The sequence below is a fragment of the Podarcis muralis genome, chromosome 2 (assembly GCF_964188315.1).
Source record: "Podarcis muralis chromosome 2, rPodMur119.hap1.1, whole genome shotgun sequence".
Taxonomy (NCBI): Eukaryota; Metazoa; Chordata; class Lepidosauria; order Squamata; family Lacertidae; genus Podarcis; species Podarcis muralis.
Window position 1 is genome coordinate 540,002 of NC_135656.1, and position 16,166 is coordinate 556,167.

At 49.4% G+C, this 16,166-nt stretch overlaps 2 protein-coding genes across 3 annotated transcripts in view; both read right to left on the reverse strand.

Moving 5' to 3' along the window:
- Positions 1 to 175: 175 nt before the first annotated feature.
- PGLS (6-phosphogluconolactonase) lies at positions 176 to 9,586 on the reverse strand. Its single transcript, XM_028721146.2, has 5 exons — positions 9,002 to 9,586; positions 8,542 to 8,649; positions 7,263 to 7,364; positions 2,133 to 2,273; positions 176 to 685 (listed from the first exon to the last, which is right to left on the reverse strand). The coding sequence occupies exons 1-5, from the start codon at positions 9,563 to 9,565 to the stop codon at positions 548 to 550; spliced, it is 1,053 nt and encodes a 350-aa protein (XP_028576979.2). The 5' UTR covers positions 9,566 to 9,586; the 3' UTR covers positions 176 to 547.
- Positions 9,587 to 13,963: 4,377 nt separating this feature from the next.
- The window catches only part of SLC27A1 (solute carrier family 27 member 1), a 49,654-nt gene continuing 47,451 nt past the window's right edge, over positions 13,964 to 16,166 (reverse strand). For both annotated transcript variants that reach the window (XM_077923714.1, XM_028721138.2), the window contains one exon: positions 13,964 to 14,889. In XM_077923714.1, coding sequence (XP_077779840.1) covers positions 14,732 to 14,889 — 158 coding nt within the window. In that variant the 3' untranslated portion in view covers positions 13,964 to 14,731. The remainder of the gene's footprint in view (positions 14,890 to 16,166) is intronic.

Here is a 16,166-nt window from a genome sequence, read left to right on the forward strand (position 1 = left end):
GCAAATACACTGCGACCAAGGGCCATATAAATTCTGCTAGTACCCTGTATGTTAAATGTGCACTGACCCAGCATCCATATATAATGAGTGCCAATGCAGAAGAGACTTCACTCTTGTCCCCATATTAAAGAAAAATCACACAAGGAAGAGAGGAACACACAGTGCCAACATGGAGTGGCTGTACTTTATATCTTTAATTGTGCACTCACTTTACACCACATTAGACTGTTCACATGATAAAAGACTGTAACGCTGTTCCCTGCAACTCTGTTTACAACTAGTAGCTGGACCCAAGCGTCCCCCCACCCCCATTTCACACTTTGTCCTGGCTAAAGAAATAATTATATTGGTTACACAGTGCTCCACAAATGTATCACTTCATTAATTTTTTTTAAGAGGAGGAAGGAAGGGGGGGAACAGTGTTAGTTTAGTGCCGCTCCTGAGCGCTACGACCAGATGTGGAGACCGTGACCTGGAATGTTGGCAGGCTGGGCTCTATCCCACAACCTGCATTTGATGGGCTCTCCCCAACCTGAAACATGAGCTTCTACAAGATGGAGTGCTTCTCAAAGGGAATTGTCAACTCCTTTGCAGCTGGCTCATCCAGAAACCAATACAGCTTCCCAGTGTGGGGTTGGACCAGGGCAGCTGGCAGTGGGTTCTCTTCATCACCTTCCAAAATACGCTGTCCCAAAAAACAGGATGTTAGAAGCTAATCACTTGGAACTTAATGATTAGCACAGTACTCAAAATGTAGACGTTACAGAGATTTCCCTCACCACATCTCCAACAAAAGATAAGAATCAGAATTCAAACCCAAAACTGCATGATTAGCAGCCTTGATATCTACTGAATCAGACATGCCTTTGGAAACCAGGTAGGTTGGTAGGGTGTAGCAGAGGCAGCAGTTTGAACAAAAGGGGTGTTTTTAAACTCTAAATGCTTCTGGAAAGATAGACACCCAGTGGCAAGGGCTGGACCTCCAGTTCTCTCCATAAGCTCCCTCGGCCCCAAAACTAACAGAAACAGAATTACACAAAAAGAATCCAGCCTGCAGAAGTTGATGAATTTGAATAATCAGAGTGGGGAGAGAGAACATGAAATTGCGGGGCAAAGTATTATTTATTATTTTGTGAATCATTTCCCATGAAAACATCTTAAAGAGATTTACTTTTTTAAAAAAACCATTATAAAATAGAGAGCCATAGCTTAATAATGAAGCACGTGCTTTACATGCGGAAAAGCCCCTCCTTCCATTCCTGGCATCTCCTCGTCCAAATCCCTGGAGAGCTGCTGCAGCCGCTGTATGCTAAGGGTGGGAATCCTGCACCCATCCAGATGTTACTGGCATCTCAAGTGCCACCAGTCCCAGGCAGCCTGGCTAAGGGTCAGGGATGGTGGGAGACAGTCCAGCAATGCCGGGAGGGCCGCCAGTTCCCTGCTGCAGGTGTGGACAATACTAACTTGATTACTCCTATCAGGCCACATGCCAGGCTGGCTTAGAACACCTCTTTCAAGCATTTAATGAGGTTGAAGCTGTTCTCCTCTCCCAGACAAAAGCAGCTAATGCTGGAAGAAACAAGCCAGAGTTGCTTTAAGTGTTGCTGCCATGTGGCTCCACTGCTGCTTCTCTAGGAACCCAGAAAAAGCCAAGAAGTGTGTTCCCAACAGCCTCACCATCCTCATGCAATTGCTCTGTCAAGGATGATGTGTATTCTTTTCCTGGGGAATTCTAAGACAGGTAAATTCTAAAACACTCAACATGTTGCATCTTTAGGAGGTTAATGTTTGATTCAGTCAAAAATCTGATTTAACTCTGAAACACTTCTGTTTAACTCCTCCACAGATATACCAGGGCAGGAGAAGCTGAAGCTCTCCAGACCTTGTTGGGACTCCAAATCCCATCAACCCCAGCTGGAATGGCCAATGTCCAGGGATGCTAGAAGCTGTGATCCAAAAATGGACTCAGGACCACAGGTACCCCACCCCAGGTAAAAACCTACCAGTACTAAGTTTCCTAGCTCTTGGTATTCCTGACCCACCCCCCACAACAAATCCATTCTCTTCTTTCCCAGGGTGGAATCCAGCGCACCTCCAAACCTGTGAGAAAGAAGCCACAGGATGCATGTTACCTTAATCACGGCAGCCTTGCTGTCCCCAGTGGCCACAAACACCACGCTGCGAGCCGCGTTCAACACTGGGAGGGTCAGCGTAATGCGCTCCGGAGGTGGCTTTGGAGAATCGCTAATGGCAGCCACTATTTTCTCCCGCTCCTGCCACAGGAAAGAGGGAGGGAGGGAGGGGAGATTAGGGGTGTTCTGTCACAGCCCTGCCTACACCATATTGTGCCAAGCCCATAATTGAAAAGGATCTCCACAAAGCTATTCTCAGGCACATTACTGGCAATCTGTGGCATCAGCCAAGCACCTGTTCTGAAGAGCAAGCCTAGATATTTTAACTGGGCAGACACTGGTATTCAAGCCTCCATAGCATCCATGCAGAGCAACCAGTCTTGAGAGCCAGCCGGCCAGTCATCTTTAAAGAATGTGAAGAATGCATGCAAATTCATATCTTCACCCAGAAATGAAGCAAGGTGGCCGGGTACACAGAAAGGTTGAGTGAGATTTAAACACAAATGCAAAAGAGGAAATTTGACATGACTATATATGTAGCCATAAGCAGTTAACAGCAAATGGAAGTCCTGGGAGCACTCCAGACTTGAGAATGCCCTGGAATCTGGTTGCCCATGCACTTAGATGGAGCAACAATTGCAGCTAGGAATTGGGAATATTTGTCAACTTGGGAAAGGGGGGCTGGCACCTAAAAGATTGATACTGATTCCAGCTATGTTTGATATTTTCTTGCTTCTCCAAATACATGCTGTCTGAACAGACAGAAATGGGCACAGGAACAAAGGGAGAGGACAGCCAAAAGAGGGGAAGTGCTGCAACAACACTGGGTGTGTGTGTGGGGGGGGGGTGTCACATCTGCAGAACAGGCTTAGATGGGGAGTGGCTTGCAGGCTTGATAAACTAAATGAGTGCAACCATAATCCCCCCCCCCCCAAGAAATCTGCAAGGAAGTGCCCTGGGATGAGCAAGATGGTTTTAACAGCTAGGGGTTTGTTTAATATTGAATTTGGTGAAATGTTTCTGCATATTTTTTAGTCGTTCTTGTTGCAGAAGCTTCTGAAATACTCCAATTGGAAAAAGGAGTTACTCAAGCATTTAACTGTTACATACAAGCAATCCTGTTTGACTCCTAAGCCTCTCAGGGATAGGGCACAGTATAAAACCCAATTAGAGAGAAGAGATTTCTCACCCTTTACTCACATCAGCTTTACTTACCTGAAGCAGCAGTGCTGTAAGCAGTAATATCAACATGCCCTAAATGGGGGAGACGCAAGTGGTCCCGGCCCCTGGAAGTGTAATGCTGACACCTCGTCAGACATTATTTCCGGGACATGCAAGGCTAGAACCCAACAGCTCTGGTACTTCTATCTCTGCTAGGCAAGTGATGCCATTTCCTTTTTTAAAACAGGGGTTTCAACAGAAGCAAAAGCAAAACACAGGAAGTGTTTAGAAACCATTTCATTCCATTTTGGAATGTTTCAACTGCCTATGGCTGCCGAAACATATTTTTGAGTTGACTATTTAATGTACTTCAACATTTACAAGGTACATTTAAAACCATATCCAAACTTGCTATTTTCTTACTTTCCCAAACTTCAAAAGGTCGGGAAACAAATGCATCTTTGATGAGATTTCTTTTTTAAAAAATAGATCAAGATTTTCACTGATACACACACTAGTACACAAACACTAGAACAGCAAGTTTGAACTAGACATTTAAGCAATTAAAACTTAAGCTGATTCAATGTTGGGGGCAATTTTAATCTGAGAGGCTGTGAGTTTGCACTGTTTAATTTCTAAAGTTATTTGGGTTCTTGTGTGTTATTGCAATAAGGAATGAAAAAGAAAATATTATGGCTCTCCCTTCTAATAGCCAACAGGTAGCTCCATTTATTAAACTGAAAAGTCCCCTTGTGGTTTCTCCAACATCTCAAACAGAAACCTCTATTGACGTTTTGGTACAATACAAATGTATTTAAATTTAATTTAATATATTGATCAGTTAGGAGGCAGATGGTTAAATAACTCATCTTTAAATTGATTGATAGTCCCCAAAGATAAGTTTCAAAAAACTTCAAATATCCTAAGGGAATTGTTTGAGTAAAGGTAGTTGAATAAGAGGAAAAGGGGTGGAGTCAAGAGTCACCGTCCGATGAAAGCAGATGATGCAAGGCAAAGAGAAAGGGGAGGAGAGCAAACACCTGGTCAAAATCTGAGATAACATAACAAGAAAGTGTCCAGAATATTCAGTTTAACCACCTGCCAGATCTGTTCCCCTGGCAATCAGTTTGTCATGCCTTGCAGCCACCTACAGTGGTTGTGGTGGGGAACCTACAGGGGTCGCGGGTCCACCTCTCTCAGCTCCCATCTCCACTCCCATCTCCACTGGCCACAACCGCTGGAGCTGACAGGAGCTGGAGTCCTCCAACAACATCTGGAGGTTAACACAGAGCAGGAATGGGGAACTGAGGGACTAGGTGTCAAGTCACACCCCTCACCAGCCCAGCTCTGCCCCCTCTTTGGGTGCTTTTGCCTGGCTAGAATGCCCACTTGAACCCTCATCATGTGTCTTGTGTCCTGGATGGAGGACACAGAAAGAGGACTTCAACTCTATGAGAGCAAGCCTTTCTGCTTGTCTGATGGAACTATCTCCCCTCTCCTCCCCTTGTGGGCTGTTCTGGAGGTTCTCCTGCCCAACCCCCTTAACCAACTGGGCAGTGGGAGAGGAGAAGTGGGGAAAGTCCTTGTGCAGACTTCTGCTAGCGAGATTGGTTAACTAAATTTGGCCCAAAGTGCTTACTGCACAAAAGTAGCATGCACATTTATTACTCAGCCCCCTTTTGCTTCTGGCCCTGCCAAGCACTTTAAGGTTTCTCAGAAGGGACTGTAGTCCTTGGGCTCAGAAAGTATCCCCACACCTGACCTAGAAGCTCAATGGGTAGCTAGCTCCTAGTGTGGGAGAGCATCACTCTCAAAGATCCAGCTGCCCAGTGAATTCCCACTTGGCACTGCCAGAACAAAATCCAATTGAAATGTGTCAGGCAGCCTGCCTTCAGGACAAAGCAAGACACCAGTAAGCCTTAATCCAATTCCCCTCAGCAGTTTAAAATAGCCAGCTAGATAGACAGCAGCCCCTTCTACTTTCTCCTCCTTATTCAGACGCTGTGAGGCATGACCTCTGAAAGGAACATGGCTCATACAGGGGTGGAGAACCCTTTTCAGGCTGAGTGTGACTCAACAAATGTGAATGCTGCTTTGGAAGAGGAGTCTAGCTTCTGCACTACTCACTCAGTCATGCACACCCCTCTATCCTGCACCCAGGCAAGCAAGAGGCAGGATCCTGTTCAAGGACACAAACATAAACTCAAGGAGGGGACAAAGCAGGGCCAGTGAGGGGCGCAGCCTGGAGAGCGTTCCAAGGGCAGACAGAGAGACCTGGGGGGCTGCATTGGGTCCTGAGCCTGAGGCTCCCCAGTCAAGAGAGGAGCAGTGCAGCAATAAACCTGCAGACACATTTGGTTTCAAACTGGGTGAGGGACCACGTGTTGAGATTCTTGCATTGCAGGACCCTTGGGGTCCCCCCCCCCCCAATTCTGTGATTCTATGACAGGGGTCAGCAAACTTTTTCAGCAGGGGGCCGGTCCACTGTCCCTCAGACCTTGTGGGGGCCGGACTATATTTTGAGGGGGGGGAAACAAACGAATTCCTATGCACGCTGCACATATTGTATTTGTAGTGCACAAAAAATAGGAAAAACAATACAATATTTAAAATGAAGAACGATTTTAATCCCGCTCTCAGTCCGTTTTCCATGGGGGGGTGTATATGTGTTTTGTGTGTTACAGAAACTTAGTCACCACCTATTCACCCTCAACCACCTACCCCCCCCCAAAAAAAGTGACACAAGCCAGCTCCCAAACAGGGAAGGGTACCCTTGCCCACAGAAAGAGTATCTCCACACCACAAACAGTTTCCCTTCCATGGGGTTTTCCTACCACAGCTCATCATTCTTGGCACAGAGTGTGCCTCCTGACCATGGGAAGAGTGCCCTGCTGAGTGTGTGTGTGTGTGTGTGTGTGTGTGAGAGAGAGAGAGAGAGAGAGAGAGAGAGAGAGAGAAACTTCCACCTACCCCCCCCCCAAGAATATGGGGTGCCACCTTGAATAAAATATTGGGAGAGGCAAGTAAGCCCCACCCTGTATAATCGATCGCAGTGTGCTTTACACGTGCACACCAAAAGGCAACGTCCATCAACTTTTTTGGGGGGGTGGCTCCCTCAAATTTTTGGGGGGGCGACGAAGGAACCTATGCCAAGAACAGAGACAGGCCAATCCCCGGAATGGCAACAGTGCCCCTGTGCATGGCGAGAGCACCTCTGCAGCACTTGAGGTTATTACAAAGTGGGGTGGGGGGTGGGGACCGATACCACTTGCCTCCTGATTCTGGCCAGCCAATCCCGGGCTCGAGGTGAGCCTATACCCACCCTCTCATGAAACTGGCAAGAGTGCCCCTGCCCATAGCAAGCGCGCCCAGTGCGCAACACCCACGCCTCCTGCTCTGCTCCGTCTCTGCTGTTGGAGACAAGGAAGCCGAACTTGTCGACACAGCGCTCGCCATTGGAGCTGCCGCCGCGGCTGCCCAATGAGCTCTGTGAGTCCATCTCGCTCGTCACAGCCACTGCTGCTTCGTATTTGGCAGCGTCGCTGTTGTCGTCCTCTGCCTCGGCCAGGGGTGCAGAGCCCATGCCACTGGCCTGGGTGGCGGAGGCAGCCTCCCTGCCGCTGCCGCTTCCTTCCACTCGGCCCTTGGTCATATGCGGCCGCCTCAGTGGGAAAGAAGGGGCATTGCGCAGAGGTGTCCGTGGCTTCGGATTGGCTGCAGGAGCTTCCTGCAGCCAATCCAAAGCCATGCCAGCATCGCGGAAGTCAGTCCCCGCGCGGCGAGGCATCCATGGCTTCTTCTGAAGGAAATGCTGCACCGCACTGGCTTAGATCAGCACACAGAGACTGACTGAGCGGTCCGCAGGCCAGATTTATGAGCCTGGTGGGCTGGATCCGGCCCCCGGGCCTTAGTTTGCCAAACCATGTTCTATATGATCAAAGTTCACTGCAGCTCCACACCCTGGCTCACCTGCAAGAGAGAATGATCCGGAAAGAGTGAGCAAGTGTGCCCATCTGGTCCCACTCCCAAGATCAAGAGGTCAAACACAGGCATATCCTCGCCTTGGAAGGCCTACACAGAATGGGAGAACACACATTTATCAACCACATTTTCAGTACTGCCCTTCAATATACAATTATCATTGTGCTTTACAGAGCTTAAAATAAAAGTAAAAATGCAATGGAACAGCATCGCAATCCTAATGGCAGGAAAAACGAAGAAGCCATGATAATATCATCGGAAGTTGATAATAAGCCTGGGAAAAGGTATTTGACTGGCACCAAAATACCTTAGTGCCAGGCAGCCAATTCCTTGGTGTGTCCAAGTCAGGGACAGCCGACCTTCAAATGCATTAGAGGGAAGACCTTGCCTCCCACCAGCAATTTTCCAAAGTGCTTTGAGTCTTCAAGCTGTCATGCTGTCAGGGGGGCCAAGGGGGGAGGGGAGACCCAATTCATTTAGCAAGGAGAGATGCATATTTCTGACTATTCCTAGAAGATCCCTCTAGGCTTGATTCGAGCGTGAGAGAAACAAATAACTCCCTTGGCCAACACACACAGCCCTTGCAACCTTCGGTTTTGCTTGAATTGTACTGCAGCACTAGCCTCCCTTTTGAGGTCATCTTCTGCATGTTGACTGACCTCAGTGTTGCATGAAGCGTCACTTTCCTGCCCCCCAAGATTTCTTAGGAAAAGGGTGTGGCTTTGAAATAGGGCCAAGGAGAAACTTGAAGCAAACAACAAACTGTGTCTTCTGGGCACAGTTCAAAAACTGAAATCAGTAAACTACAAATTCAATCAAAATATTAATCCATATATAAGAGTTGGACCAGGTCAAAATGAACAAAAAGGATAAAAAACCCATTCAACCGCATAAAAAACTCTCACACAAATAATAAAAACAGAATTATAAACCAATAAGAAGAAAGCAAAATAGTTCTAAGAACTAAAAAGAATTGAATTTGAAAAGTGAGAAAAATAAGGTTTTCACCTAGCACCAAAAAAACCCTAACATAGGCACCAGGCATGGCTCTTTGGGGAGAGCATTCCAAAACTGGGGTGCCACCACTGAGAAGACCCTCAGCCCATTTAATGCAGAGCAGACTAGGAAGAGCTCTAGCCAGGAACTCAAAATTTAGGATGTTGAGTTAAGCAATGAATGGTAAATAAGCTCAGTCCATTAACTCTCAACACACAAGGATTTTTTGTCCCAACATGGGACCTTGTCTGAAAAACACACACAACTGTACCTCTTTCAGTTTTGCTGCATAATCTGCAGCTGCCTCTTCCACTGGTAGCGAAGGGTTGATAACAACAATTTGGTCCTCAGGTACAGCAATTTTAGAAAGGAGGTACGTCTGAAATAGGTAACCACAGGTCACATAACAACAAAACCATCTATGGTGGTTCTTTCCAACTTTTGTACTAGCTGATGAAAGCATCATATAAATTGCCTCTTTTTCCTCCCTTGTTGAAATTTAGATTGTAAGCCCCTCGGGGCAGGGGCTGGTTTCTTTTTAGCTTATAGATAATATTCTGTAAAGTACATCAACGGCACTATATAATTAGTAAAAACAAGATGACTATTTCATTTCTATATCCCGGAGGGCCAGCCCGATCTGTTTGGGCCGGTGCGGCGAACCCCACAAGGCGGGGTCCGCTGCCCCCGGGACCCCGCCGCCCCCCGAAAGAGCCTCCCCCTCGGGCCACCTGGTAGGCGCCGTAGTTGCTCTCGGGGTCGCTGAGCGGGACGCGGCGCTCGTCGGCGAAGGCCAGGAGCCAGCGGGCCGGGCAGGCGGCGGCGGCGGGCAGCTCCTGGGCCAGGACGCGCACCAGGCTGCCTCCGGCCAGGCCCAGCGAGAAGCGGCCGGCCGGCCCGCACTGCGCCTCGCGCTGCGCCACCAGCTGCGCCAGCGCCGAGCCCAGCTCCTGCGGGGAAGGGAAGACCGAGACGTGCGGCGCCGAGGCCGCCGGGCCGCGCCGGGACGACGAGGAGCCGGGCATGGCGGGCGAGGCAGAGAGGGAGCCGGCGGGCGGAACGGAAGGGCCGCGCGGCGAGGGAGCCGGGGGGACCCATGAAAGCAGCGAGCGCGGCCGGGCGGAAGACCGGGAGGTAGCCGAGGGAGCACGGGCGGAAGAGGCGCCGGAAGGAAGCGCAGAGCAGCTCAGCGCAGCCCGATCCCGCCCAGGAGGCACCGGAAGTCCGGCGGCGACCTCGGAAGCCCTCGCTGCTCTGGACGGCCCGGCAGCGCCGTCCCGCGGCCGGAGGCGCATCTCTGGCTGCCCGCCTCGGCAACTGGCCCTCAGACTCAGCGCGGGGAGGGGGGGGGGCAAGCTGGAAGTCAGGAACTAGAAGCGATCGACGAAGCCACGTTTCCCACGTCCAGCAAGAGTCCCGCTGCAAGAGCAGCTTTGGCCTTTGCTCCTGCTTTTTGAGTGCCTTCCTCCTCAGCAAAGTCTGGAGGGCGTTGTGTTGGCTGCCTCTGTCCCATCAGGCACAGGGGAAGACCGTGTGATGGGAGTCCCAGAAGTAGGTGGCTAAGGCACAGGTAAAGCCTGGTCCTTAGGAGGCCGCCGCCTCCTCCTCTGCCTTTAACAGACCAAAACGCAGCAGGTGAAGAAATTAGTGTCCTATTTCTATACTGTCTTGTATTTCCCCCCTTTCCTGAACCAAAAGTGGTCCTGAAATGTAGATTGGTCATCAGATTCTAAATCTCAGGGACAGGGCTATTTATTGAAGATACAGGCGCAAATTAACATGAAATGAAACCTCCACCTTTTTAGCTAGAGGCATCTTGAAATTTTGTTTCTTGAGCATGCATGCCTAGCTGCCTATGCTATTCTCCAACCCTTTGGAATAATCCCCCGCCCCTTTTAATGTAGAGACTGTCTTCCTACTTTGCTGCATGTCTCCTGCACAGGAGTTCATATCCAGTCCTCCACTAAAAATAATGCATGGCATAAAGTAGCTCTTTTTGTCTTCCCTGAATCTTCCAATGATTAGCTGTATTAGATGTCCTGAGGTTCTGGTTCAAGAGACACCTGCAGGAATGAATGTTAATGTGTGCAAAGGGCCCATAAATAATGGTCTTCTATCCTGCTATGGCCAATGAGGTCGAGCGTCTACAACAGGTGCAATTTCTTGTAGGGGAGGGAAGTATATGACCACAAAACAGCATGGAAGAAACTATCTGCACATGCCCTACCAGGGGACACTAGATGCTCAGAAAATGCATTATTACAACAAAAGGCACTGCCTTGAGGGAAGATACAGGAAGAGTAGAAAGTCGAACTTGCGAGACGTGCCTTGTCTCACAAAAGGATGAGGTAAGAGTTTGATTTGGAAGTAAGGTTCATTGGTTCCAATGAAGTTAAATTTCAAGGACTGAAGGATACTTGGGGTCCTTTTTGGGTTTTCCTTCTGAAAACGTCTGATATAATAAAAAGTGAGGCATGACCATGGATCAGGTGTTTGTACATCCTTTATATGGGTTGTATTCTTAGAACAAAGGGAACCTATTAACATAATTTACAGAATACATACTGCGTGCCCGCCCCCTCCAATATGCATACAGGCAACCCTAGTTACTAATCCAAATCAGACTTGCTTGTGATAACGGCTTATGCAGATATGATGAAGAGACACAGGAGATGATCCAATGCTAAGTGGTCTCCACCCACAAAAGTCTTTTTGCTTGACTAGCTACATCCATTGGTTTAATAAAGCCTGACAGAACAGAACTGAGGGCAACAAAGAGTGAAACTGGTCTCTGCGTTTGACTGAAATGACATGCAGCTGCATACATCAAAGAGAGACAGAGACAAAAAAGAGCAAGACAAACTCTTAAGCTTTCTTCGTTTTTTATTTTCAAAACAAAGTTATACTTTGACAATAGTGACTCCATCTGAAAATGTAACTGTTAGTGCATGATTTCTGTTCAAACCATGAACTATATAGCCATAAAAAAACTATGTGCTTTTCTCCAAACAACAGGGCTCAGTTAGCTGTAGGTGCCTTTTTCTGAGGATTAATAACAAAGCTAAATTTATTACAAATGTTAACCTGCTCTGTCTGGCTCTGATGAAAGGCACATTCTGGGTCTAATAAAAAAGGGAAAGCACATATTCCACTGGTTTCAGAACCATTACTTAACAATGGCCCTACTAGTACTGGATGGTGCTCTATTATACAACCTAACACTGCACAGAAGTCTTTGTAAAATGGTTTTGTGCAAAGTTACATTTTTATGAAATAGAAGAAGGGTTATTAAAGGGAAAAGGGCACAGAAAGAAGAGTACGGGAACATCCCAGTAAAATAATCAATTCCATAGAAGTTAACTAGGATATCCTTGGAATAGCTGCATTAGTGGTACAGTGGTACCCCGCAAGACGAATGCCTCGCAAGACGGAAAACCCGCAAGACGAAAGGGTTTTCTGTTTCGGAGGCGCTTCACAAGACGAATTTCCCTATGGGCTTGCTTCGCAAGACGAAAGCCCATAGGGAAATCTCCGGGGACCTGTTTTAAATTGCTGGCGGTCGGGAGCAAAGACTTTCGCCCACAGCCGGCCTTCAGAAGAGGTCCTGGACCTCTTCTGAAGGCCGGCGAGGGGCAAAAGTCTTTGCTCCCCCCCGCCTGCCTTCCCGGGACAGCGGAGACTTCTCCGCTGCCCCGGGCGATCTTAAAATGCTGGCGGGCGGGAGCGAAGCGTTCGCTGCCGACCCCCAGCATTTTAAAATCTCCCCGGGACAGCAGAGAAGTCCCGCCCCGCTCGGGATGGCGGCGCAGAGCTGTCTGCCGTCCCGGGATCAGCGCAGCTCTGCGCGGCCATCGGGAGCCGGGGGCGAAGCCCGCCCCGCTCCAAATGGCCGCGCAAAGCTGCCTGCAGTCGCGGGATTGCAGGCAGATCTGCGCCACCATCCCGAGCGGGGTGCTAAGTCCCGCCCCGCTCGGGATGGCGGCGCAGAGCTGTCTGCCGTCCCGGGATCAGCGCAGCTCTGCGCGGCCATCGGGAGCCGGGGGCGAAGCCCGCCCCGCTCCAGATGGCCGCGCAAAGCTGCCTGCAGTCGCGGGATTGCAGGCAGATCTGCGCCACCATCCCGAGCGGGGTGCTAAGTCCCGCCCCGCTCTGGATGCCAGCGCAGAGCTGTCTGCCGTCCCGGGACTGCAGGCAGATCTGCGCCACCATCCCGAGCGGGGTGCTAAGTCCCGCCCCGCTCGGGATGGCGGCGCAGAGCTGTCTGCCATCCCGGGACTGCAGGCAGATCTGCGCCACCATCCCGAGCGGGGTGCTAAGTCCCGCCCCGCTCGGGATGGCGGCGCAGAGCTGTCTGCCGTCCCAGGACTGCAGGCAGATCTGCGCCACCATCCCGAGCGGGGTGCTAAGTCCCGCCCCGCTCTGGATGCCAGCGCAGAGCTGTCTGCCGTCCCGGGACTGCAGGCAGATCTGTGCCGCCATCCCGAGCGGGGCGCTAAGTCCCGCCCCGCTCTGGATGCCAGCGCAGAGCTGTCTGCCGTCCCGGGACTGCAGGCAGATCTGCGCCACCATCCCGAGCGGGGTGCTAAGTCCCGCCCCGCTCTGGATGCCAGCGCACAGCTGTCTGCCGTCCCGGGACTGCAGGCAGATCTGCGCCACCATCCCGAGCGGGGTGCTAAGTCCCGCCCCGCTCTGGATGCCAGCGCAGAGCTGTCTGCCGTCCCGGGACTGCAGGCAGATCTGTGCCGCCATCCCGAGCGGGGCGCTAAGTCCCGCCCCGCTCTGGATGCCAGCACAGAGCTGTCTGCCGTCCCGGGACTGCAGGCAGATCTGCGCCACCATCCCGAGCGGGGTGCTAAGTCCCGCCCCGCTCGGGATGGCGGCGCAGAGCTGTCTGCCGTCCCGGGACTGCAGGCAGATCTGTGCCGCCATCCCGAGCGGGGCGCTAAGTCCCGCCCCGCTCTGGATGGCGGTGCAGATCTGCCTGCCATCCCGGGATCAGCGAAGCGTTCGCTGCCGACCCCCAGCATTTTAAAATCTCCCCGTGTCCCGGTGAGATTTTAAAATCCTGGGGGTCGGCAGCGAAGCCCTTGTTCCCCCCCAGCCCCCCCCCCCCAGCCTTCAGAAGAGGTCGGGGGAGGGACTGTCCCCGGACCTGGTCTGAAGGCGGTTTCCCTTGGAACGCATTAATTGATTTTCAATGCATTCCTATGGGAAACCGTGCATCGCAAGACGAAAAACTCGCAAGAAGAAAAAACTTGCGGAACGAATTAATTTCGTCTTGCGAGGCACCACTGTACAGGTCTTCCACAGCAACATAATCACAAGAAAGAATCACAGCAACTTTGAAGGTATGGTCACTCACAAGTCTCAGTATCCCTTCTGTCTTCCTTGTTTTAAATAAAATGCTTTGTGCCATCTACAGAAATTGCACTAGAAAAAGTGGTAGAGTTAGTAATACCCACAGTTGTGTACTGATGGAAGGTGAATGTTAGGATTATGTTGCAACTTGCTTTGAGCAGCTGCCACACTTCCTACAGAGAGCAGTGTGGATCAGATAAACCAAAACAAATGTTACCAGACTTTGTTCTCAGGATTATCACCCTGTTTTCCAAGATTCTGGATCAACGTCAAGTAATCTGAAATGTTGCAATGTTCAAAATTGGACATGTAAACCAAAGCACAACGGCTTCCCCTACAAGGATACAAAGTATTTTATTAATCTTCTGTCATTGTGTGGAAGATTTCAAGCACCACAATGGATTAGAAGGGTGTTTCCTGTGCATTTTTCAGCCCAAATTTGTTTTTGCTTTAATATAACATTTTTAATACCAACTTTGTTGTTACTTCATAAAATTAGTCATTTTATTTTTAAGATCAAAGTCTCTGCAGATAAAATGATATTGCATTTTGAAAGTCAGTCCATTAAAGTTCTACCTAAACATGGGTACATTTCAGAGTGATGACAACTGGAGGGACTATAAATGTGTAGATTAGGAAGCTGAAAATCCCAAAACAACTGAAGACGCTCCACAGCAATTGTGCTATTGCCTTAAGTAAGGAAAATCCAGCTGAGACACATGGCAGAAGGCAAGTCCACCAGTGCTATTGCAGGCTCAGTCACACCAACGTATTGAGGGCTTTAACAATGTAATAATGGGGACCATAAATCTGTCTTGCTTCACACAGTGTCTTAAAATGCAATGGTTACATAGAGGAAGGGGAAGAAAAACCATTCTAAAGACTGAACAGTAGAAAGGGGCCACCACCTTTGCTCAGGAAACAGTTAATGTGCTTTTTAAAAAGATGATGGCCACTCTACTCCCTGTGCCTTGCTAGTTTTTGTCCCTATTGCAGATGTTCTGAATGGAAACCTTGCTTCACTTGTTTAGCCAAGTTTGTTTCTCTAGCCAAGCAAAGCCCTCCAGTGGCAAACTCTTCACTAGTGGCTTTTGCTGATGAAATCACAGAGACACTTTTCCAGCCTGGATCCTCTCAAATACACACTCATCCACAGGTAGGTACTTGCCAAGTTTTACATCCAAGAAATATAATCGATCAGATGTCTGGTGTGGGTTGTAGCTTTCCCTTTGCAAACGTGTTTTCTGAATTTTGAAAGTGCCTGTTGGAAGAAAAGAAGTCAGAATAATGGTGGGAGGAGGACAAGGGCAGTGGCAAGAAACAGCTATACTGCAGATTGAAGGGAGACGATTGGCTGAAGGAATTGCGCTGCTCTCTTCTTCAAAGCAAGCATGTCATGGTCAGATGTGAACACAGCTCAAACTTCAGCTAGATTCAGGAGGAAGACTGGTTATTTCTGTGAGGCAAGTTGTTGGTATTGTTACCGTATTTTTCGCCCCATAGGACGCACCGCCCCATAGGACGCACCTAATTTTTTTTGGGGGGGGGGGATAAAGAAAAAAATATTATTTCCCCCCCAGGCACGGGGCAGGCGCGGGAGAAGCCCGAGCTTCCCCCGACCCCAGCCCCAAGAACAGCCTGCTATCCGCAAGCCTGGGGAGCCGCGTCGGTCTCCCCAGGCTTGCGGAGAGGTGCGTGAAGCCTGGGCGCGCTCTTCAGCCGGGATCCGGAGGGTGGCACAGAGCTGCAGGAAGCCCGGGAAAGCCTGCATTCGCCCCATAGGACGCACACACATTTCCCCTTCATTTTTGGAGGGGGAAAAGTGCGTCCTATAGGGCGAAAAATACGGTATATGCGTTAGTCACAAAATACAAAAATAGCCTCTGGGTGATTTACAAAATAAATTCAAAGACACAGTTAAAAATATAGCAATCACCAACAAAGCAACAACCTCAAGATGCTAACAATAACTAATAAGAAGGGTGAAAAGGTAGAGACAGAAATTACTAAAAAGTAATGATTGTTACAATACGGAATACGGTGAATCGGTCATCTTGCCATTTTGGATGCTTCTAGATAGGAGCTTGATGTCACAAACAGGTGGTTTAGAAGAAGTTTTTTCTTTGTGCACAACTGGCATGCAACTGTGCACATGCTCCATTTTTTAGGCTTATATTTTTCATCGGTATTCTGCTGCTTCCCATCCCCATCAGTAGGTGGCCCTTGATGAAATGTTTCTGTGCTATGTTTTCCGGCCCCAACTCTCATCCATTCCTCCCCTGCCAACCACTACCTTCTCTGGTCTGGGCATGCACTCATGTTTGTCCATATATGTGCGCACACACTTAAGGAACTCTACAGGAAGTGTGCAAGAGTAAACATTACCAGCTCTTAGTTATGCTTCAAAAAGTAAAAAAGGTAAAGGACCCTTGGATGGTTAAGGCGACTCTGGGGTTGCGGCGCTCATCTGCTTTCTGGCTGAGGGAGCCGGCGTTTGTCCACAGACAGCTTTCCAGGTCATGTGGTCGGCATGACTAA

What these genes read in the sequence shown, in the direction of transcription:
- PGLS (XM_028721146.2), bottom strand. Translation starts at nt 9,565, where the DNA reads ATGCGCCTCCGGCCGCGGGACGGCGCTGCCGGGCCGTCCAGAGCAGCG. An exon ending in ATGCAGCAAAACTGAAAGAG is followed by an intron (nt 7,365 to 8,541) that starts GTACAGTTGTGT and finishes CATTCTGTGTAG; the next exon opens with GCCTTCCAAGGCGAGGATAT. An exon ending in CGGATCATTCTCTCTTGCAG is followed by an intron (nt 2,274 to 7,262) that starts GTGAGCCAGGGT and finishes TTCCTGTGGCAG; the next exon opens with GAGCGGGAGAAAATAGTGGC.